Source organism: Rattus norvegicus, chromosome 2, assembly GCF_036323735.1.
Source record: "Rattus norvegicus strain BN/NHsdMcwi chromosome 2, GRCr8, whole genome shotgun sequence".
NCBI classification, from domain to species: Eukaryota; Metazoa; Chordata; class Mammalia; order Rodentia; family Muridae; genus Rattus; species Rattus norvegicus.
In genome coordinates this window covers 83,382,371-83,406,766 of record NC_086020.1, presented here as the reverse complement: position 1 = coordinate 83,406,766, position 24,396 = coordinate 83,382,371, and the positions used below count along the sequence as shown (strand labels likewise).

The following is a 24,396-nucleotide window of genomic DNA, read 5'->3' as shown; positions in this document are numbered from 1 at the left end:
CCAGTTGACAGATTTTGGCAGAAACAGTAATGTTCCTCGGGAACTAATACCTTGCGTTTTCATGCAGAAAACAGTAGCTGCAATTTTGCCTTTCCCATTAGGATTTCTGTTTATCTAAATATTGGCGCCCTTAGACAAACGAGCAACTATGTCATGGTTTTCAAAAAGGCTCTGTGGGTGAGGGAATCAGGTGGAATACTAAGCATCTAATCAGTTGAGCAGGAGAAGGAAAATGAGTTAGAGCAACACTGAAAACAAGAACTGTTTAATATTCAACATTATTAACATGACACCAATTCCCAAGAATGGGCTAACGGAACTCAACATTGATTTATGTAACCTGTTCTTCAGTTTGATAAGCATGAAGATGGCTTTCAAAACGAGTGTACTACAAATTATGTTTTTACAAATTCAAAACTTACACCTCTCATTCTTCTTTTTCTTGAATACATGCAGAGCTCAGCACACTCTAATACTTTAGATAATAGCTTTATCTTCTTCCCAAAAGTATGCGACATACAACCAAACCGATAATGAATCTGTCACCAAGAGACAGAGAATCAAAACAGTTTCAGCTCTTAGAAAAACCAATGTGAAATGGATAGTAGTTTACAAAACAATAGAAAAAATTTAAGGAAAAGAAACGTATGCTGTTACACTGAAAAGGAATTTCACTTTCCATTTGTGTCACGTTAGGTGTATCAGGAATGAAAGTCATTAGGTCAAAGCAATGCTGCACTCTGGAGAACTGCGCTATGGCTAATGACCCAGTACCCTAGTTATAGCTGCATACATCTCCCAGGTGATAGTAGCATATGGACAGAGTTTAAAGGATCACTGCCCAACCTCTGGATGAGAAACACAGTACAACTTTGCTGTGCACACTGTATTGCTTAGGAGATCCCCATGATTATTGCAAAGCCATCCCATATTATAGCCTTATCAACCCATGTCACCTTGAAATGACGTAATCTGGGCTTGTGATACGATTAAGAGAGGCAAAGTGCGGACTTAATAGAGGAGGAAACACTTGGAGCACTTACCAGCAGACTCATGCACGTTAAAGAAATGAGAGAACTAACCCTACAGTATGTGCTCGTATGCATACAAATGCGGTTCCTCGTGATTCTTCCCTAGAGATTGTGAATATGGATGTTGACTGACACGCATCCCTCTCATGTCTGGTCCTGAGACTGATAGGAACTTCATAAAGCTCACCCTCATTTTCTCCCCCTTGGGGCCTCGATTGGAAGTGTGATATCTGTTTCTCCACCACCTCAAAAGGTCGAAACTCAGAAGAATGTCAAGTTGAAAACTGGATTCTCCAGAGGGCCTTCCCTTTACATCTGTGTCTTTTATGCTGGGTGCCTAGTTCCTTCCTGAACCTATCGTACTTTTGCTTTGTGGGAAACTCGTCATGAGAGTATCCTAGGGGACTGGTTATCTTCCAACTACCTCATACAGTTTGTTCTAGAAAAGGCTCAAATGTTTGAGACGTTTGAGATGCTGAGATCCACTGCCTTAGATGTGCTCTAACATGGTCTGGGTTGTCGCCAGACCATGTTAGAACTTGGAATATCTGAACTTGAGTCTAGGTATAAGGGAATTCTAAGCAGATCCTGGTAATCTTTTCGTCAAATTTACATGACAAACACCGATGGAACCGAAACAATAATATTGACTATGTCCCCCTCACCTCATACCCTATGCAACAGAACACATTCCTAGGTGTCTATTCCCCACTGCTAACACTGGAACAGCAAGGCAAACCTTAAGGCTTTGAGTCTATGATCACAGACAGGCCCAGTTATTTCTTGTTAAAAATTACCAAAGGAACTTTCCCCATTAGCTACAATAACTGTCAGAAAGGCCGGTGTCTGACTGGACAAGGAATCTGGGAGGTATCTGAAAGCATCTCCCGTGGCTACTTCACTTTAGCAAATAATAATGGGGCACTAGATGGTATCTATTTCCACAAGGCCGGGGCACCTCAGGTTACTGGCAGTGGAGAATTCTGGCTTTCTTAAAAAGATGAAATGCCCAAGTCCTCTCCATGTGAGGGCAGCCACTGCCGCGACAGTGTGTCATTGAAGTGAAGAGTACCAGGTTGGGAGAGTGTATAGTCGGCCATTGTTTCTAAGGCACTCCAAACATCTTCATTGGTTGTGTATTAATTGAAAGAACTCGTTTGTTTTGAGACTTACTCCTGAAATCTGCTAAGGAATGGGTACTGATTTCTCAAAATCCTCAAGGCCAAGTTTCATTTTTTCCCCCAGCTTTCAACCCAACACATTATTCTGTTTTTCTAAAGAGTAAAAAGCCTTAAATGGAAATCAAAGTCTGCAGCTAAAGGACTGACCCCTTTTTGCCTGAACTGGGGTTTGAAAGGGGCCGAGACTGTTTCTTTTCTTATTTCTGAGAAACTGGCTCAAAGGTGGAGCCTAATGGAAGCCTTCAAAGTTTTATTTTCCTTTATGGGTCTAATGAAAGAGTCAGAACTTGACCCAGTAAAATGTAGATTATGATGCATTTCCACATGTTAAAGGGACCTCCGTGTTTTTATCCCTCTGAAATGATCAAAACTATTTTCTGATAATCCATTAAATTATACAAACCCATAAATATAACTGTCTAATTCATTTCTTCTGACACTAAAGGTCTAATTTTTAATTTCTGAGTGAAGTGATTATGATGAGTAGTAGTATACAGTTGGACAAAAATGGGTACTAAGACATAATATTTTCGTGCATAATTATGAAACAAATTGTACAATTGTTTAGAAAATACAACTTTTGCTGAGATGGTTTTATTTCTGCAAATGAATGCTCAACAGTGGGACAGGTTGGCTATCCACCCATATTCCTAGTTTTGTTTTCTCTACATGTAAGTTTGTGAAGTGCTGTTGATGTAAAGTGGGTGGATAACAGGCGGGAAAGATTGTTCATTGTTTGTGAAGAAGGTGCAGGAAAATGGTGAAGGGGGCTTGGAAGGCTCCTTTGTGGAATGAAGACTCGGGTCAGCTCTGGAACTTGAGGAGTCTCCTTACTCTCGGATACATTACCTCAGCCTGAGAACTATTCATCTACAAGCATCTCCTTTTGCTAATCTCTAAGAACACCTAGTCTCATAACACAGCTCACATGGCTGCTTCCTTCTAGGGGCATTTTCTTTTCTCTCTTCCCTTACAAACGTTAAGATCAGCTGTTGGCCCTTCACCCTCAATCCCTAAGAGTTGAACCCCAATTCAAAGGTACTCACCACCATAACAAGATATATGAAATGTTGCTACGTTCTATTGATAACTCTGGAGGAGTGAGCAATACCGATTTTTCAATAGAAGCTTCTTAAGCTTTAATGTAAAATGAGTCGATGTTAGGTGATCCTACAGATTTTGGTCTGTAGGCCTGGGGGTAGATACGGGATTCTGCAATCCTAACAAGAGATTGTCCACTGCAATGTGATAGATAGACTTGGCTGAAGACATTGACTTGAATGGTCTTCTATGCTGATAAGGTATTCATGACTGAACTTCCTGAGGAGCAGCTCTCTGATGGAAGACAGATAAAATGCTTCACCCGGAGGGTGAGGACCGGCAACGCAGGAAGTGTCCATGACCAGACTGAGTGATCTCAGAGTGGGGAGGGCTGCTACTGCTGAGATGCAATCAGAGGAGACTGGATGAGGTCATTTCACTGGGACTGATGGCCAGCAAGGGCATAGCATGAGGACAAATGAAACAAAGCATTATAGAAATAAGGCTCTAGTGAGGATAGGTAATCCTGAGATAAAGAGTTCAAAGCTGCCTCATCAAACTGAGAACGGTTCAACCAGAGAAAAGTGAGACATTTAAAGGATTTGGCTAGGGAAAGGGAGATGGGAACACAGAAACCTTTGAAAGGCAAGGATAATTTTAGTAGGTAAAAATGCCTTTAAAAATCTATAATCTGATTTTAAGTGGTGATTTTACATTTTGTGGATCATAATATAAACACCTGGCTTCTCAAATTCATACATTATATCACTTAAGAAACACTCTAAGTCTATAAAAATAAAATAATCCTAATACTTTATTCTGGCACAGAATAAATAGAATACCAGGTCCAGTCAGAGTGACACCTGAATGCCATTGTCTGATCCCTGCAATAAACTGGATGTGGTGGCTGAGAGGTGTTTTGATGGAGTTGGTGACGATGGCAACCACATGCACAGCTCTCATTTTGGGGTCTGGTTAAAATGTAGATCACGGTGTCTAAGGCATGGAGTCGGGTCTGGGATTCTAAATCTCCCACCAGTACCTAGGCTCAGGTCCACACATTGGAGAGCAAGCCTCTAGATGCTAGTGAGTTCTTCTCACGTAGAACTTGCTTGAGTAAATTAGCATGCTTTTATGCAAAATTCAAACTATGGTGGACCTAATCGTTTTTCAGAGATTTTAAATTTTAAGTAATGAAACGATTATTAATTTCCAGAAGTCAGTTCACTTCTGTCACTGGGCAGGCCAGTTCTATGACTATCAGGATCATTTACACGCAGACTCACACACATATATAGGCATACATATGGAAAATTATAGAACTGCCTGTTTTCAAGTCTCATTTTATATATTCATTTTCAAATTTCGTAAAGCTGATAAACGGATCTACGTTGACCTGCACCTTGAACTTTAAATTTGTATTTCATTAATCCTAAAGAAAGCCATGTCTATATGGAAAGTGTTGGGCCTGATAGACTGCCCTGCCTTTGGCCTTCCTAGAGACGATGCCACAACCACAGTTCGCTCTACTTTGCTCCTGAAGGACACAGCTCTGTAGCTTCCGACAGAGTCCCACCACAGCTGGAGACTTTCACATTCACGTTGCCAGAGAGACCTCTGCTAAGCACCAGGCAGAGGGTACGAGCTCTGAAAAGCCTCTGTCGAGCTACGCAATGTCATGGCTGCTTCTGAAGGTCCTATTGCAGCTTAGACTGTGGCAATGAAATGCTGCATTCTGCACACCATTCACAACTTAACAGTAATTTTCCCACTGCTATGGAAACTGGGGCCCAAGGTCAAGGTGCTGGCAGGTTTTCCTTTTTCTGAGGCCTCTCTCCTCAATTCGCACATGGCTGGATTCCCACTGTCTGCATACAGTCTTGCACATCAGTCCTATGGGATGAGGGCCTCAAGCTGCTTGGAGACTGTTGCTACCTACACGTTGTGAATCTAGCGGTTAAGACATCATCATAGAAATTTAGAAGATGGTGTTGTGTCCATATCATAGGTCTTGAACAAGGCTAAACTCTGGGTGCTGGAGAGTTCTGCACATAGGAGGAGTGGAGGCCCAAGGCATAGCCCAATCTTTGTCCTAATTGCCCCAGTGAGTAGAGCCAAGGCAAGAGCAGTGGGAGGTGAGGGTGAGTGGCAAGGTGGCAGAGCAGGGCAGGGGGGCCTAGACCTCTCACCACAGGCTGCAGTGAGGCCCAGGGCAGTTTCATTCCGTCCACAGTGCCATTCTCAGAGATCCTGCCTGGGGTCCAAAAGCGTCTATTGTATCTGAGCCTGTGAACTGGTTTTCAATGAGGCCCTCCTGGCTGAGGCTGCTGAGCCCACTTCCTGCCTCTTTCATGCCTCTCTGGAAACTTACAACAAGCTCCTATTGACTGAGCTTGCCACAGTGCATTCTCATTCCCTGCAACTTGTGAGTGTGCGCTGTGCAGAATGAGCCAATGCAGCACATTACACACAGGGGCTTCAGCCTGGAGCATGGGACGGAATGGCAAGTGCATAGTACCGGCCCGGGAGCTGACGGGGTTCTTCTGCACTGCCCGGTTTGCCTCCATTTTTAGTAACCAATGATGTCAGTAATAAGACTGGAATTGCACTGCTTTTGAAGAATGCAAATGTAGTCTTTCGGACGAATTGGTGTCTTGCCCTTGGGGTGAGAGTTACGTTTAAAGGCACCTAGACAGATGTAGATCGTGTGTGTGTGTGTGTGTGTGTGTGTGTGTGTGATGGCTGCATTTATGTATCTGAACATGTTTTAAGTGTCTGTGGATATTTGTGTAAATGTATCCACCAAGGGATTGTACACATTACTTCGCAGACACACAGTATTTGTGCTGCTAAAGCTCCATCTGCAATGCTGACACTGTCATTTTCTGTCACTTTCCTTCCGATTCATGACAACCCTAACCCTGTTAAATGTTTCAGTCATCCTCTGATCAGAGGGCAATGAGCGCAGTATGAGGCACTGATGGAAACACACCAACTTACAAGACACCCAGGCATCACGACACGTCATCTTCAAAGGCAGAAGTGCTGTACAGCCTCCAACTGCATCTATGTTAGTGTGATGTTCTCTAGTAACACCGGGCCTGGCTGGAGCCACGGCAACGTCTTTGTGAAGAGGCAGTATGTCCTGATGGCCCTTGGGAGAACAAGACGCTTTTCTACTGGATTCCCTGAGGTTGGCTGAAAGCTTCACGATTGGGGGCTTTCGAGGTGACTTGGTGTCGTGTCCATGGTATGAGTGGAAATGAACTGAGTTTGGAGTCAGGAGCTGGAACTGTGGCTCCGAAGCCAGCAGGCAGCATGAGGACTGAAGTTATTGAGGAGAATCACGTGCTGCTTGGCATCAGCAGTGACTAAGGGTGATTTTAAATAAAAATGTAAAAGTGAACTCTTCATTTACATTCGACTCAAAGTCTGTATGAGTTTAGGCATGACCGTTTCCTGGGTCTTTCCTAGTCACTCTTTTTGCCACCTCATTTGCCCGATGTAAGTGTTTTTCAGTATCCAAAACAGTGCCTGACCCTTTGCTCAGGAAATCTTTGCTGAGTAAAAGAATAAAACAGCTAAAACTGATTGTGATAAAGATGCTCTCTCGTGGTACAAATAATTCCCAAGTGGCGTGAACAAATGCTTTTGTTCTCTAGAAAAATATGGCATCAGATTTAAAGAGCTACTTTATGTTCATTCTTTAGCATGGTATTATGGCAACCATAATTAGGAAATATATTATTGTAATATATTTATGGAATTTAGTGGCCTATTTGAGGAGTAGTGCAAAGCAAAAATGCTGTGGTAACCTCCACAGAAGTGGCTTTTACCATTTCCTATGAGGTGGCAGAAGGCACAGCTTGGAAACTGATACAGCCAGGATCCACTGCATGACTCATTCTCTCCCTGGCTTCCTTAAGCTGCTCCTGTGTAGGCCTCTATGTATAAGGAGTAGTGCCTGGCCAGCATTTTGTTGCCCATTACTGTGTGTGTGTGTGTGTGTGTGTGTGTGTGTGTGTGTGTGCGCATATGTGTGCACATATGTATACAGGTATGTAGGTACATGCCAGGTCCTGTGTGTATGCATGTGTGTACATATGTGTGCACATTTGTGTGTACATGTCAGGTCCTGTGTACATATGCATGTGTATGCGCATATGTGCACAGGTATGTGGGTTCATGTCAGGCCCTGTCTGTATACATGTATATGAACAGGTATGTGGGTACATGTGGAGGCAACAGGTTGACATTAGGGGTCTGTCTACTCCTTGACGCTTTAGTCATTCATTCGAGTGTGTGTGTGTGTGTGTGTGTGTGTGTGTGTGTGTGTGTGTGTACACTTGGTGCTTATATAATTTTATGTGCACTTTGTGAGTATAAATGCTCATGGACACCAGTGGATACTGAATCCCCTGGAACTGAAATTAAAGAGGATTGTGAACTGTATGATGTGGGTGTCAGAAATGGAGCTTATATCCAGAAAGCCAGTAAACATTCTTTTTTTTAAAAAGGATGATTTATTTATTTTTATTTCTATGCGTACACTGCAGCTGTCTTCAGACACACACTAGAAAAGTGCATCAGATCCCATTAGAGATGATTGTAAGTCACGATGTGGTTGCTGGGAATTGAACTCAGGACCTCTGGAAGAGCAGTCAGTGCTCTTAATCACTGAACCATCTCTCCAGCCTGCTAAAAAAAGCTTTCTTAACCACTGAGCCATCTCTTGTTGTGTGCCCTTTTTTCTTAACAATAAAATCTTTCACCTAATCTAGTACTCACCAATTTGGCTAGGCTAATTTGTTAGCAAGCCCCAAGAATCTCCCTGCCTGCCTTCCCAGTGCCAGGACATCCCACCACTGGGATATCTGGCTTTACACAGAGGTTTTGTGTATAAGAGCTCAGCACCTCACGGTTCTATACCTAGCACTTTCCTGGCTGAGCTATATCCTACCAGACCCCTTAATTACCTTTTTGTCATTATAGAATATACAGAGATCTTACCATTCTAGTTATTTCAAAGCCAGTGCTATTAAGCACATTTACAAGTTCTGTGGAAACCCTTCATAACACTATTCTAGTAAGTCCTCATCCCAAACATAGAGCTGCTGGTCATTAGACATTCACTATCATTCTGACACACCCCCTAGTCACCAGCATCCTACCTTATGGCTCTGTAAATTTGCTACTTTAGCTGCCTTACGGTTGTCTACCTAACAATCTTCTATCTTATACCCGGCTTATTTCACTAAGAATGTCCTGAGGTTATAATCCATATTATAATGTATCTATACTTCTTCATTCCATATCAATATTGAAGACCATCTGCATACTCTTTCCATATTTGGTTTATTCATTTGTGTTTTGGTGAACCTATCAGTCGTGCCAATCTCTTGACTTTTCAATAGCAGAGGGCAAAGGGTTTCAGGATAGATGCTGTAAGGAAAGGTTGATGCTTGGTGGAGAGGGTGGCTCAGTTCAGTCTGACCACTCACCCTAATGACTCAATGACTAAAACCAGCAGTCACTACAGTCATTCCCTCATGGTGACTTTTCACAGGAACCCAGGACAAGGGGCATCAGGGATGATCATCTCTGTTCCTCCGTGCCTGAGAGCTAAGCTGGACCATCCAGAGACTCGACTGGCAGTAGGAAGCAGACCTTCGAACTGGGCTCATGGCACGGCTTGTATGTCCCTAGAATTCTGACTTGCTTTCTGCTTTCCCAATCCACAAACTTCCCGTCTGCATAATTCTGCTATTCACACAGACCCACTGAATTCAACGTGGACAACGGTGACAAAAGACATAAACAACAGAAGGCAGTGCTACCCGGAGCCATGCTGAATGCCTGCTACCTCCGACTTCATTACTGTTACTTTTATATGATATGGTTCATATGGATATATTCTTTCGGAAATGACTAAAAGCAAATATTGCCATTAGGGAGAACATAAGGTATATTAAGAAGAAATGTTCTACTTCTACTCATTTATTCATCAAGAACACTCGAAACAGTCTTTGTAGCTAAAGCAGGCCAGGGTGAACTTCTTCACAGTCTCAGCGGTGGATATAATCTCTCCCTTCTTCAGAGAAGTGATTGCTCCCTCAATGTGGCCTTTAAGTCAGTGGCTTCCAAACATCTACCTCTAACCAACTTTGTTTTCCCGCAAGACTACTTTCATTCTACTGAAACACCTGTCCTACATTCAAAGTCATTTCCTGTCTCTCTTCCGGGTGTCTTAAGCGATTGGGGATGCTTCTGTGCAATGTAAGAGTGGCCACTCCACTCTCTGTTGGTACCCACAGAGCTTTCAAAAGTGAACTGCTGTGTGGAGTCAAAAGATACTGGGAGCCACCGGGCTAACTTTGAAAGTCAGGAGACCCACCTCTAACAGCACCCTTTAGTACGCAGCAGCTGCGTGGGGAAGTCTGAAAGCTGAACGTCAGGGCTTCTTACAAATGACCCAGTTATCTCAGCGTGAGAGTCTTCAATGTGGTGTCCTATGTCTCAAGGGGCTCCCAAGCTACTATCTCAGCTCCAATATGGAAGTTTAAACAACAGCCATGGGAAAAGAAAAAAGCACATGTGGAAGTGTCTTAGGAAATTGAGAAGATGATTCAGCAAGGATATGTGAACGCTCTCTCTTTCCTCCCATTAACACCTCATTTATGGCACTGTGCTTCACTGCTGTTCCTGATGCCTTTTCTTACTCTTTTCTCCTTCATTTACATGTGTGTGTGTGGATGTGTGTATGTGTGTGTATGTACTTAGTCTCCCTAACACATTCATTACCTGACGCGCACACCTAGTGCAGCTCATTCAAATGCTCAGTAGGTGGACGATTTCTTCAGTTACTGGACTTTCCGAGTCTTGCCACGCACAGTGGAACCTCACCCTGGAAAGTTCTGTTCTTCTGACCTCGCATGCTACTCTTCTTTCTGCCAAGGTCAGAACCTCCAAATTAATGACCTTAATTTGCTGCAGAGCTTTTCAAGAGGCAAAGGGAATTCATTGTCACTGGTTAGCAACTGACAGTCAGCTGCCGCCTGTCTGGTAGTGACAAATAATTGAGTGTTCCGTTTTTGTGGGCAATTAAATGTCCAATGCAAGATGGTAAAGAAATGTGGCTTATGACATCGAGTGGCACACCAGAGCAGGTTGTGTGTGGTAGAATAAGGGAGATTCACATCTTCACTTGTGGTGGAATAACAAAGTGGGCAGATAGAAAGTATTTCAGAACTTTTCTCTAACCTTTCTACCTAATGCCTGATCTATCTCTTCTTTGTTCTGTTTCAGGAGTACATTATCTTTTCCTTGACTAAAAAAAAATCAGTTGGATAGCTCCCCACATTAATTATATTATCAATGAAAACTCATCACATACACAGTCGGTGACATTAAATCCAATGGTCTCACCCAGTAGTAGAGGGATCTTGAATGAATACGAGTCAGAACTCTGAAACTTCAAGCCACTTCAGTCCCATGCTCAGAAGTGCTTGGAGGATAAACAATTACATTTCTAATATGTGCAATGAAGCGTCATTGCTGACATTATATTGCATGTTGGTTATACGGAAGCTGGATCTGCAGAATGCATAGCATTATATGGTTAAGGATGATGACAGATGGGCAGTCGTGGCCAGGAGCATCTTTAACAGGACTGTCAACTGGTAATTAAAGAGGGAGTCATTATCATACCACAGAGCCCTTAGAATGATCATACTAAATAAAGGGTATAGAATGCTTAACACTAGACATGAGCCCTATTACCAATTAATCTTGGTTATCATGGTTGTTACTCATTAACATTACTGTCACTTAACCAGCAGGAAAAAACACAATAAATGCAGGTGGTCCCTTCTACAAATAATGCTGAGCTGCTGGGCAGATAAGAAAGGCAGACAGGATGGTGAGAGGCTGGTAGCTGCTAGAAGGGGTACAGAAGCTCTGGCCATTGTGTAGAGGGTGGTGATGAAGTAACTGTCTTCGAAATTGTTCTTTGAAGAGGGAATTGTCACATACTCCTATAACTCCAAAGACAAGAGACAAGACCAGAGAGTGTACCTATAAGAGACACAGACTTCGTTTCAACAGTTATTACTGTCTTCACAGTAATTAGGCTGGAGATGCAGTTCAGCTGGGAGAGCGCTGGTCTAGCATACATGAGGCCCCAGATTTGATTCTCAGCATTGCTTGAAACAGAGCACAGCAGTGACTACCTGTCATCTCCGTACAGGGGCAGTGGTAGGGGAAGCTCGAGGTCATCTCCAGCTACATGGAAGGCTTGAGGATAGCCTGGGCTACATGAGACATATACAAAATAAAGCCCATAAAACAACAACAACAACAGCCATCAAAATCACCAATATCATTGGGTCTGGCATATCCTACAAGGACTCAGAGAATGGCTCAGTTTGAAAGGTCAGCTGAAAGTCTGGTTAAGACAGAGATAGTGTCCTACTGGCTGAAATGAAGAATGACTTTCAAACTTGGAAGGTCGAGGTAGGGAGTGATAACTGGGTGTTGAAAATGAGTATTAGACTCTGCAGAGATTCACCCAAGAGAAGCAGGCCATGGGAATGTTACACATACTTAGTTGCAAACATCCCAGCAAAGCAATTTTAAGCTATATAATAATGTAAATTACACAGTAATACTGCTTACGGGTTAAGATTTAAAAAAATAAAACATTATAACCTCTACCATTCTAGAGGCATTTTAGAATTCTGTTTTTTTTCCCTGAAGGTCAAATATATATCAATGTGTGTGATATGTATTGATTTACTGAAGTTGACTCATGGACAAAATATAAATAAAAATGTTTGAGCCAATATAATATCTCACATAAAATAATTTTCATAATATCTCAAAATAGCAAATAACATAGTAGTCATAAATATATACTTTCCTAAAAGTGTCTATGTTATATTATTTATAAATTTTCAACTTAAAACAACTCCAAAGAATAGGAATATACAATAAAGTGCAGCTGCTTATTTGGGCACATGTCTTCCTTAAAAAACATGCTACCGTGAGCATATCTCTATATAAAAAACAAAAACAAAACAAAGTTGCTTCTATAAATGAGATTGTTTTTGGCACTGAAGAGATGGTTTCTTCGATAAAGACACTTGCTGTGCAAGTGTGAGTAGCTATATTCAAATTTCTAAGACTCACATGAAAAGCCACAAAAACTCTATAAATGTCTAGAAACTCACTCAGCCCTAGGAGGTCCTGGATTGGGAGCCCTATTAGGAGAGAGGTAGACATAGGAGGATGGCTGGGGGTTGCTGGCTGCCAGCCTAGACCCAGCTCAGTACAAGATCCTATCTCAGAGAAATAAGGTAGAGACAACATACCAGGGCATCCAGTGTGTGGCTGCTCTGTATACACTGGCATGTGTGTTTCCATGTGTGCCAACATCACACACACACACACACACACACACACACACACACACACACACGCACGCACACTTGTGAGAGTCTACAGTTAAAATCAGAAAAAGACCAAAACATTGCAACATCTGTGTGATTGACGACACTACTCTCAAGAAGGAAATTCCAAACCTTCAGGAACATAGTACAGAGAGCAAATAAGACTCTCTTGACTTCAACTTCTTATGTGAAGAGTCAATATTTGCCTGGAATCTTCTTAATGAAAAATACTATCTAGCTCTTTAATGAAAAAGAAGCTGGTCTCTGTTAAGATCAAAGTGTCAGATGCTGGAAAAACTGAGTAAGTGTAAGAAAAACCACACGTGTCAAAATAGCTGGAGCTATTTCGTGAACCACTTCCGTGTGCTCCCTGCCGCTACACAGCTGCCCAGAACTATTGACCACACCCCTGAGAAAGCCAGAGAAGATGCAAAACTAATCATACCAGTAAATGCAACCCAAAGCTCACAAAATGCTCTCATGATGGCACCAGCAAGCTTATGGACTCGGGTACCGGGTAGAGCTCATAGCTCTCCTCCGCTCATAGGGCTGCAGGCTGCAAACTGAACATTGCTTCTCCTCTAATGAATACTATGGATAAGAATAGCAGGAAAAGAGTGGAGAGGCTCAGAAGATTCTAGCCAACAGCTTCTCGTGACGAACTGGATACTCCTGAGCCCTGAAAGTTTCATGTCTCTGTTCTAGCAGACAGAGTTCTAGTGTGCACCAGAAGCAGCCAGGCATTTTCAGTTGAGGGAAATATAAAAAAATGTCTCCACAAAGTTAATGTTTTGGACTTGGAGTCACACGGTTCTTGAATCCATAACAGTGACAATAAGAGTCTTTTGCTTTAAGGAAGCCCTGCGCAGAGACGTTATTATATTTTATTCTTCTTTCCAGAGATCCCTGGGTTCATTTGTCTTTTATATTGAGACAAACTAATCTGTACTGGCCCTTACCAGATTCCCTATTTCTTTTTTTGTCTGTATGTCTGTGCTTAGCATGCTGGGACTTGTCAGAATTTACACACTCACTTAAGGCCAGTATGTATCATTGTTGAAAATAAAGATAAACTTGTAATCCACCCAGCACTCATTCACATACAAATTTTCCATGTACTAATAAAGTCTAGTGGCCAAGACTTTCTTATTCATTCTACCCTTTCTTCTTGGTGTCCTCTCCCAGGTTTACAGCAGGCACTCCATAAATACAATGACATAATCCATAACTTGTCAGAGCTGTGGCAACATACAGAAAGAAACAAACCTATACAGGTTTAATAAAATAAAATGCTTTTAACACACGGTATGAAACACAAAGGCTAGACTGCATCCAGAGAAATATAAACGTAATTTCTTAGTACGTCAGATTTCTTTAACGTGAGCATTTACATGATTTTTATCACAGATAAAAATCTCACCCTCATGAGACTGCATGTGTTATAATCTTTGCACTCAGGAGGCCGTGGCAGAGGACCATGAGGTTGAGGCTAACTTGGAAAACATAGTGAGTTAGGAGACAGCCTTGCTTACAGAGTGGCACCGGCATCAGCAGAAAGCATAGTGGATCTTTCGATCAATCTGACACAGCTAAGAGTCATCTGAGTGAAAGTTTCTCAGATCAGTAACTGTCTTTATCAGATTGTTCTGTGGGCATGACTCTGGGGAACTGTCCAGATTATTAATTGGCATAGGCCTATCTTACCATGGGTGGCACCATCCTTAGATCGTGGTTCTGTGCTGGGTAATGAAGTTACCCAGTCCCTAACCTGTGAAGAAGCAGGGAGCCAGGAAGCAGCACTCTACTACGGTCTCTGCTTCATGGTCCTCCTGGGTTCCTGCCCTGACTTCTCCAGTGATATATGACTGAAAAATGTAAGCAAGTTAACTTTTTCTTTCACAAGCTCCCTTTGTTCTCTGTCTCATTATAGCAACAGGAGGTTGATTAGAATGTATATAATATATATATAATATTATATAGTATATAAACACACATATATCTACAAGTTAAATATACAATGTTAAAATCAAACAATGTCAACTCCAGCAGAGCCTTCTATGTGACTACTTCTTCTGTTTTCACATTTAAAAAAAACTTCCATATATTTTTACTTATTTCCAAATAAAAAATGATAAAATAGTTTTTAAGAATGTTCCAACCATGCTTTAAAAATCAAGGGCAGGTTTTAGTTCAAAGCCTTTTGACTGCAGTGAAGGCTTGCAAATGCAGACACCAGAACTGAGCACCTAGGACGAGCCATGCTTTTAGTCTCCTGCAGTCGGAGGCTGAGCCCTTCGTACAATCCTGCTTTACAGTGCACACGGTAACGAACACAACACTCAGCAAGCGTCATCCACATTGGCTTCATTTGTACCGAGATGGCCATCTCAAGGTACATTCCATGTGCCTTTCATGTTTGAAGAAACAATTTCTTTTTTTAAGAAAAACCATGCAAATTCCAGACACCGTACATGAGAAGCTGTGTGCTCTGTCAGGGAAAGGCCTGCAGATGAATTTCAAACTTATCACATTCAAGTGCTGCCCTGAACAAATACCACATTCTTGGCCCATCCAGGGTGTTGTGACAGATGTGGGTTAAGAGAGAGAGAGAGGGAGAGGGAGAGGGAGAGGGAGAGGGAGAGGGAGAGGGAGAGGGAGAGGGAGAGGGAGAGGGAGAGGGAGAGGGAGAGAGAGAGAGAGAGAGAGAGAGAGAGAGAGAGAGAGAGAGAGTGCCTACATATCTGCATGTGTGCATAAATGGGGCAGTTTCTACATAGATTCACAGGGAGTCAGGCCCAACTTCAGAAATGGTACATTCACATTACAGAACTGTTTTTTTAACAATCCACAGAGAATGTCTTACCATTCCCTAAACAGCCCACCCTAATATCTCCAGACTTAAAGAGTAAAACTGCTACTGAATTTCTGACTTTTCAAATTTTAGAGTAACTTTTGATGGGAGTGCTTTATATCCTGATAAAGAAAAAGGCAGGGAATGGCCATCAACTCTTTCTCTCAGACAGGAGAACACGTGGACCAGGACATGGAAGGTGAGGACTTTGCCCAGCTCCCGCCCTCTGCTCTCACTTCACTGAAGAAACTTCCCAATCAAATTTGATGGCCTCACCCATAAATAATAGCACCCAAAGCTATTCTTGTAACAGTTTTTTATGTAGTACCCATAGGAGATATTAGGGGCCCATCCTATATGTCCATATTTCATGTCAAACAAAAAATCATAAAGCCAAAGAAGAGCCAACCTTTTCTTTCTCAGCCAATAAGAAGCAGGCAGTAACAGCTCACACAGAGTACCAAGACGAAACTAGGTTACGAAACCGCTTTATACATCTCCAAGTAAAGAAATATGGTTTTACCCACCTGGGGTCTTTCTGAATGCTGTCAATGGACGGGGATCTGGCCAAGGTGCCTTCGGGTGGGAGGGCAGGGCCAGATTTGCTGTACGGAGAGTCAGCGGAGGCACAATACTGCAGCTGTCTGTAGGGGTCTGCGTAGTTGGAGGCTGGGCCAGCAGCATAGCTGGCCCTCTGGAAGGTGGCTGCTGCGGCATTCTGTGGCCCGTGTTGGCTGCCTGTGCGCTGCAAGGGGACGGAGTCGACACCAGGGGAGGATGGGGCTAGGACAGGAAAGTAGGGACAAAGTAAAAAATTGAGGACCTGCTCACAAAAACGGTTAACCAGGTCTAGGCAGGGGGGAACATTACACACATAAGAAAAAAATAGGGGTTTGAAAGAATAAAACAAAATTAATCTGTCAATTAATCTGACCCAATATAGTTAATGGTATCTAGGCAAACATCAATTCACATGCTGTTCCAGAAGTAAGCTGAAAATACTGACAATGCACTGGCTGAGTGTGCACTGCTAACCTACATCAAAGGGAAGGCACACACATCCCACACACGGACACTGTTCAAGTCTAAAACCTGAGCTTGGTGTGTGGCTCTGGTTCAGTGCCTGCTTGGTGTGCATAAGGCCCTGGGTTCGCTCTCCAGCAGAGGTTAAACTAAAATCCAGTGGAGAATACTTTATAAGGAAGCTCAGACAATTAGTTTCGTATTGTTCTAGCAGAGAGCATTCAGGATGTGTTCAGATTAACTTTAAGAAATTAGTAATACATTTAGCAGCCAAGTCGTTTTCCAGAGTAGAGGGAAAGAAAGGCAGAGTGTATAATTGGGGGTGGTTGTGGAAAGGAGGGCTTGAGATGCATAATTAGTACTGCAGCATCCTGTGCTGGGCTCTTCTCCTTTCTGTAAAGTAAGTCCCTAAAGGTTTCATGTCCCTCTTTCTCAGAAAGCTGTGACAGGGACAAATGCACTAGGGAGATAGTAGGTGCATGCGTGTGTGTGTGTGTGTGTGTGTGTGTGTGTGTGTGTGTGTGTGTGTGCGTGTGTGTATGGAGTAGGGGGCAGCCATCGGACAGCAAGGCAGGTAAGGAGCTGATGAGGCTTTTCCCAGAGTCTTTGTACCTTTTCAACATGTCTAGGTTGCTTTGAGATTTCACAGGAGTTATAAAATCAGTTCCACTGTTTTCAAACTGAATCTCCTTTTTTGTTCTTTCCTGAGGTCTTTTCAAGATGATGTCAGGCCACTGTTTTTATCTGTCTCTCAAAAATATTTACATCTAATGTCAAATTGACACATTAAAATGGAAATATCATCTTTCCTATGCGTGGGAGCTGATGAGGTATTTGCTATTCCTGCCACTGTCATGCACAATCACTATGAGGACATTTACTTTGTGACATCAAACAGATACTGAGTTATGCAAGTGCCTAGATATAGGATGCCACAAGCAAGTGTGCTGTATGGAATTAGATTCCACTTCTGATATGCACAGCACAGTTCTGACTTCCCAAGAATTAGGTTGTCATATTTTTTTATCATATTTTCTCATAAGGGCCATATACCACATGAGACACAAAGGTTATTATGTCATATCAAAGAAATGATTGCTAAGAGCATGTAAGGAATTCTGTCAAAACAGCAAATGTTAAAGTAAACTGGAGACGGGATTCTCTTGCTGAGGTCAGGATTTGAACCCACGACTTTGAGATTCTTAGAATCTTAGGAGAACAGGGCTAAGCAAAAATGAGAACTGCTGTTCTCGGTGATGGAGAAAGGGCGCCCACATTCCCTAAGAGGTAGTATTCCACAGTGATTGCTAGACAGGGCTGTTCAGTTGTATTCGAGTCATGGCAGGTGCCCATTCTCAGCCTCCATAAAGATATAAATGTAATAAATATCTGAATAACATAAACAATACCCTGTATACTATAATCGAGGTAGTTTAAAATCGAAATAAGAACACAGACACAAAACCTCATTTTCATTGAGATTTATGATAAGCTAGGAAGGAAATCAAAGGCAAAAGGACTCTGCCTCATTTTCATAGAGTCACATTCTTCATTCGGGGAACTAAACCCATCAGTGTTCATTCTGACTGAAAATTGTTTTCAGGCAAAAATAAATTCTTTTCTAAAAATATAGTTGCTGTTAATCTTGCTCATTCACAAAAGAAGGGACATGGAATAGAGACCAGGAAATAACACTGCAATGTGAAGAAGACATTTCTGGTGGCTGGGAAACAATCAGTTGGTGATGGGCCAGTTGTGAAGCAGGAGAATCAGAGCTGGGTTCCTGGACCTGTGGGACAAAGCTGGGTATGGCAGAGGGTGCCTGCCAGTCCTATGTTGAAAGGCAGAAACAAATGAATCCCCAGCGCTCCCCGGGACTCCCCAGCGCTCCCCGGCAGACAGTCTGGGCTAACCGGTGAGTTCCAGACCTTGACCCAAAGGTGGATAACACATAAGCTTGTTTTCCATACCTTACGTGTACCTGCTCACACGCCTAATACACACATCTTCCTGCGTACATACAAGCACACAGGTCCAAATTCATATACCACACACCCACAAGGCCGTTTTTACGTACTGCTAGGAGAGTTAAGATGAACAAAATGACTGTGCCCCAGTATGCCTGAGGACCCCCAAGTTAAGTGAGAAGGGAAGGGTTAGGGGTAAAGGCTGATGAGGAGCAGCCCCAGACCTGTGAAGAAAGGGAGGGCATGGGCTCGGAAGGTGCAGCAGTGTGAAGCTCTATGATGGTCAAGTCAGAAGGCAACGCCTAGAGGTACGAGGAACAGGTGATGGAGACAGTGAAGTCCCTACTTGGTTGGGAGCTCTGTCTAGATTAATTTTATGATTTTGTGTATGTGAATGTATTACCTGCATGTATGTCTGTGCAATATGTGAGCTTGGTTTCTGTATATGTCAGGATGGGACAGTGGGTAGCTTGGGCCTGGAGATATAAATGGTTGTGAGCTACCGTGTGAGTGATAGACAGGTCCTGGGCAAGAGGGACAAGAGCTTTTAACCACTGGGACAACTCTCCAGCTCTGTTTGGTTTCATTGTGGCCTCATACAGGGAAACACCATAGAGCTCAAGGAGTGCTTGGCATCAGAAGTCAGCTCTAGTCAGACTCCTGCTCTAGTCAGACTCCTGCTCTAGTCCTTGCTCTTGGACAAGGTAATGGTGTCTCCAAGGTGAAACTCTGGAGTTAACAGAAGAGAACAAACGGCCTCCTGGGATTATTGTTTGGTTAATGCAGGAAAAGCATGCGATATATGACACAGAGAAAGTGACACACTAATGGGCAGTCCGCTATCAAGGCAGAGATCTAGAGCACTACACAAAGGAGCCATGCCAGGGGCCTCGAGGGGCATTGGAAGGTTCCTGAATCACTGTATCAAGTTCTGCTTCCTTATCTACCTGTTAAAGAGGAATCGTGCCAGATTTACCTAACAGCTGGGAAACTGAGGCTTGGTGAGATCTACCAGTGTGGCCTATAATAGAAAATGAACTTAAGCCCCTGTAGCTAGTCTCCAGATGTTATGCTTATCACTAATCCCTAGACCAGGTTTGGACAAATACTTGTGAGTTACTTAGTAGAATGAGTAAATTTTAAATAATGATAAAGAGCTTAGAATTAGAAGAAAGGTTGACCAAAGGTGGAGGGAAGAGATGGGTTAATTACAGGAATCAAACACCTGAATATCACACTGAAAAATTATGATAGATTGTTGCACGAATTAGTTTATGTTATTTCTATAAATCCGAATTCATAAAGATATGTAGAATAATTATATAAAAATATTCCAAACACCTAACTTTTTCTCACTTGAAGAAGATAAAGGTAACAATGCATATACTTGTCTTCATTTTAAAGTGTCTCGATTCTGAGCCCCATCAATCATATAGGCTATAAAATCTGAGATGGGTGAGCAACTTTCCAAAAGTCCTCATTTTTTTTTACAAATCACAATAACTTTGAACTTAGTAATTTTGACTTTGAAAAGTTGCCCTCCAAAAGTATCACAAATGAATATGGAGATAAAGAGGGAAGGAGGGAAGGAGGGAGAGAAACAGAGATACAAAGAGACAGAGTGTGTGTGTGTGTGTGTGTGTGTGTGTGTGTGTGTGTGTGCACGTGCACACACACATGTTTGCATGTGAAGGCCAGAGAACAACCTCAGAATCAGGCACCCTCGATTTGAATGTTTTTGACTGGGATCTCTCCCAGAACACAGGGCTGAGTGATCCAGCATGAGTGGTTGGTTACTGAGCTTCTAGGATCCTACTTTCTCTGCTGGCCCAGTGCTTGAATAGCAGATGCCTTTTCCCCATGGAATAAATACTGGGAGTCAATCACAGGTCTTCATGCTTAGGTAACAATTACTTTACCTACTGAGCTATCCAGCCAGAGCTTAACAGATATTTAATTCTCTGTGTAGCTCTCAGTAATGGAGATAGATTAAAGATGAAAATTCATAATTCAAATTTATGCCGCTAAATTAAAATCTATAATACTAGATTAGAATGAGATAGCTACAAATACAAAGTATCTATCTGTGACAAGAGGGCAATAGCAGGTCTTTAACATAAAGAACACATCCTATAACTGTGGAGAACAAAATATGTGAGAAGCTATTACCCCCAGCAATGCAATGGTGAAATTCCTTATATTTAATTCAAATGTTTTAAATATTATCCCCTGGGGATCACAGACTCACAGTTTATTTTAGATATCAGACACACAGAAAACACTGAATGCACGGACACTTGAGAACTGGTTGGGGAATAGTGATGGACAACTCTGTCCTTAGCACCCAGAGGCTGAGGCAGGAGGAAGATTGTGAGTTTAAGCCCACGTTTGGCTACACTGGGAGTCTGAAGTCATTCTGGGCTCCGGCCAAAACCTTGAGTCAGAAAACTAACAGTGTCACAGCTGCTATTTCACAGGGTAGGATGGGTGTTATTGGGGGATGCACTGTGAGAGTCAAGGCTCGATGCTGCCCTCTGATTTGCTGAGCTCTCTGTACATCTCGTACAAAGCAGGCCTGTTTGTTAACATGGATAAACAACCACCATTCTTCTATGAGAAGTCTTTCATTTAATTCACATTCCCCTTAATTTCTGCCATTAAAGATTTTCCCCCATCTGAGTTAGAGAGCTCCATCTACCCTGCAGGTGACTCCATCCAACAGGACACCCTCCTGCCAAACATCTGGAGGAGTTGGTATTCATCAGCTCCACAAACTTGCTCTCACCTACTCTGCAAACAGCCCCCTTCTCCTTGTGAGCCCTCAGGACTCGGTGAACTGCATGGCCAGCCTCTCTGGGGAGATTTAACAAGCTGAGCCATCTGCGGTGGACTTGACACTTTGACAGACACCTGTGCCATTGCTGAAATTATCTGTTTGTTTTCTGCAAAGCTACACAAACAAAACCTTAGTTTGTCAAGGCAAAATAGAGATGCTCTGTGTGCTATACTTGAGAGAGGAACAGTGTATCCTTGTTAGTAAATCCAGAAATTGCTTTGTGAATGGTGGTTAATGAAAAGGGAAAAAAATTCCAGGAATCTGGGCACATGGTGAGACACTGTTATGAGGAATAGAAAGTGGAGTTCAGCGAAGAATAAGAGAAACAGCTTTCTGTTTTCTGTTTGTTTGTTTTAACCCTTGATTTTACATATTTATATTGTCTGTCTTACTTTATACGTGTGCATATTTTTATTCCATGTATGTCTGTGTACCATGTAGGTCTCTAGTGTTGGCAGAGGCCAGATGAGTGCCTCGGGACCCCTGAAACTGGAGTCACAGACTATTGCAAGTCACCACACAGACGCTGCGAAGTGAACTGAGGTACCGTGAAAGAGTAGCCGTGTTCTTACCTGCTGAGCCATTTGTCCAGCCTCATGTTTCAACATGTATTTGTATATACAGATAAGAACCGTGAAAACACAACATGTATTTACATGTGCTATCTAGATAACTCAATAAGAAGAAACATATAAGGAGGTATTAAGTGCTTCTAATCAGGACATGAGGATCACTCAATGATAGTGTGGCCAAGAGCTCTCAAGTCCGTTACTTGAGGGGTAAAGTCTTTGGCTCCGAATCTGAAATAATCTTGGCAAAGCTATTCAGGACTTGAACTGTGTCTCCCAAGTTTCTGTACTTAACAATGGTTGAATGTAGGTACAGTCAGCAAGTAGTTATTCAAGTATAAACACAACATGGTATTATAACTTGGTATTGTAACAACTTGAGATGTCATTATCTCTTTGGTGAGAAGTGTTTTCAAGCATGGCTACACTCACAATGGGATCCCCATGACTAATGTTCAGGCTGTTTTTACTGCTTCTATGAAAAGCAGAGTATCAGGGTCCCCCAAAATGTGTGAACAGATGTAGGGATGCCAGAAGCATGAATGAATATAACATAAGTTTGAAAGAGAAAAAGAACAAGATTCTCCTTCAAAGAGTTGACCAGTTTTGTTCTTTTTATATAGCATAGAAAATTAAAATACTGTTGCAGAATAGTTGTTTTGTTTCATGTGTTTGAGAGATTTGTCTTCATGTATGGCTGTGTACCACATGTCTGCCTGGTGGCCAGAGGTTAGAAGGGGTCTTGGATTGCCTGGAACTGTAGTTACGAGTGGCTGTGAGCTGCCACGTGGGTTCTGGGAACTGAACCTAGGTCCTCTGCAAGAGCTACAAGTACTCTAACCACTGAACCATCTCTCTAAGCCCAGCTCTAGGAATTCTTAAGTTATTTTTAACTAGGTGTTTAAAATATAGATTAACAAAAAACTAATGACTAGAACATTTTCCAATATTCAGCAATGTCTATTCTTGATTACCAGCCCTGGTATCTATGTACAATAGATTTCAGAAGGCTTATAGAATTTGTTCTAAAAATTAAAATGTTTATTAAAAATTAAAATTAAAATTCACTTGTTTAAGTGAATGGACAAAGTAGAAAGTGAATGAATCCACACTTAGCCTTACATATATGATCATCTATATAATTCTACATGAATATTTTGTGCTACACATATTCATTTCCTCTCATTCACACAGGTACTGATGGATGACAACATAGCCATATGTTTTATACGCTAACCATATTTCAGCTCTGTATGTAATGCGTCCCTACCTAGAAATGAGGAAAGCATAATACACAATACTATCAGTGTGCAGCATTTCCTATTGTGCAGATAACGTGTGATTACCTCACTTAGAGCCAACAACAACCTGTGTGAATGGTGCCATCCTTCCACGGACACTCTACATGTCATGGAGGAGAAGGTGGAAACAGAGTGGGTAGAATGGGGACTAAACCCCAGGATGACTGATGCTTCTCTGCCTGATTCACTCCATTTGGTCTGCTGGATGCTAACTATTAGTGTATGCCCAGAAAATATAGCCTGCATGCTTTTAAGAAACATGTATGCTTTGCAGAGAATCCAAATAAGATTAAAATGCAAGGCGATATACAGTATGTCTGGATAAACCTTTATGACCTAATGAATACTCTAAAATGAGTATTTAAATACTCACCATTATCTGTTCACTGCAAAAGAAAGGTGCTAGAGTTTGCTGTCAAATGAGAACTGAATGGGGCTGAAGGTTTTGGATTGTGTTCTCCATGGCGATTGTGATGAATGTGGCATAGTTGGGTGGGGAAATGCTAACATATCCATAGTGTGTGTGTGGGGGGGGGTGGTCATGTCTATTACCTAGGGTGTCACAAAGGGGCTGACCCAACCTAACTGGATATGAGGGAGAAGGCAGGTTGAGAGACTACAATGGGGATGTGAATAGATCTAGCTGCCCAGCTCTAGAAAGTTAGAGTTGACCCACCATTAAGTGGCTTTGTGGGAGTCTCAATTGTGAACATAGGTTTGCCTCTAAAAGCTAGATGGTTGCAGAACAGGATTAAGACTTTCCACTCCCTTACGCATTAAATGACTTTATATCAAGCATTTTCTTGTGATTTAAAGGTATGTTATATTCTCTTTGCACTCAGAAATATGTATTTGCTGAACAAGGAGTTCAAGAAGTGATTCTGTGGAATCTTAACTACACAAGCAAAGTTTCTTAGCTGGCTGAGAACCTGAGGCAAGCTCAGAGCCTGGAATGTGCTAGACTTGGGGCCACAGGTCTTTTGATCATTTTGTTTTGTTCTCCAACAAACGTGTCCTCTTCCAATGTATGCCATGCTCTGATATCGATCAATTCGTTTGTCCACAAATGGGAAACACAGCCAGGAACTGGAATGGCCATAAAAATTAATTCTAGAGCTTTCTAAGCATTTGAATTGATAGACAATGTCAT

The 24,396-nt window shown here is 42.2% G+C and overlaps 1 protein-coding gene across 3 annotated transcripts in view; it reads right to left on the bottom strand.

Annotated features, from left to right (window-relative positions):
* The window catches only part of Ctnnd2 (catenin delta 2), an 847,941-nt gene that overhangs the window by 320,643 nt on the left and 502,902 nt on the right, over positions 1–24,396 (bottom strand). For all 3 annotated transcript variants that reach the window (NM_001271502.2, NM_001415019.1, XM_039101550.2), the window contains one exon: positions 16,078–16,333. In NM_001271502.2, the coding sequence (NP_001258431.2) occupies positions 16,078–16,333 (256 nt within the window). The remainder of the gene's footprint in view (positions 1–16,077; positions 16,334–24,396) is intronic.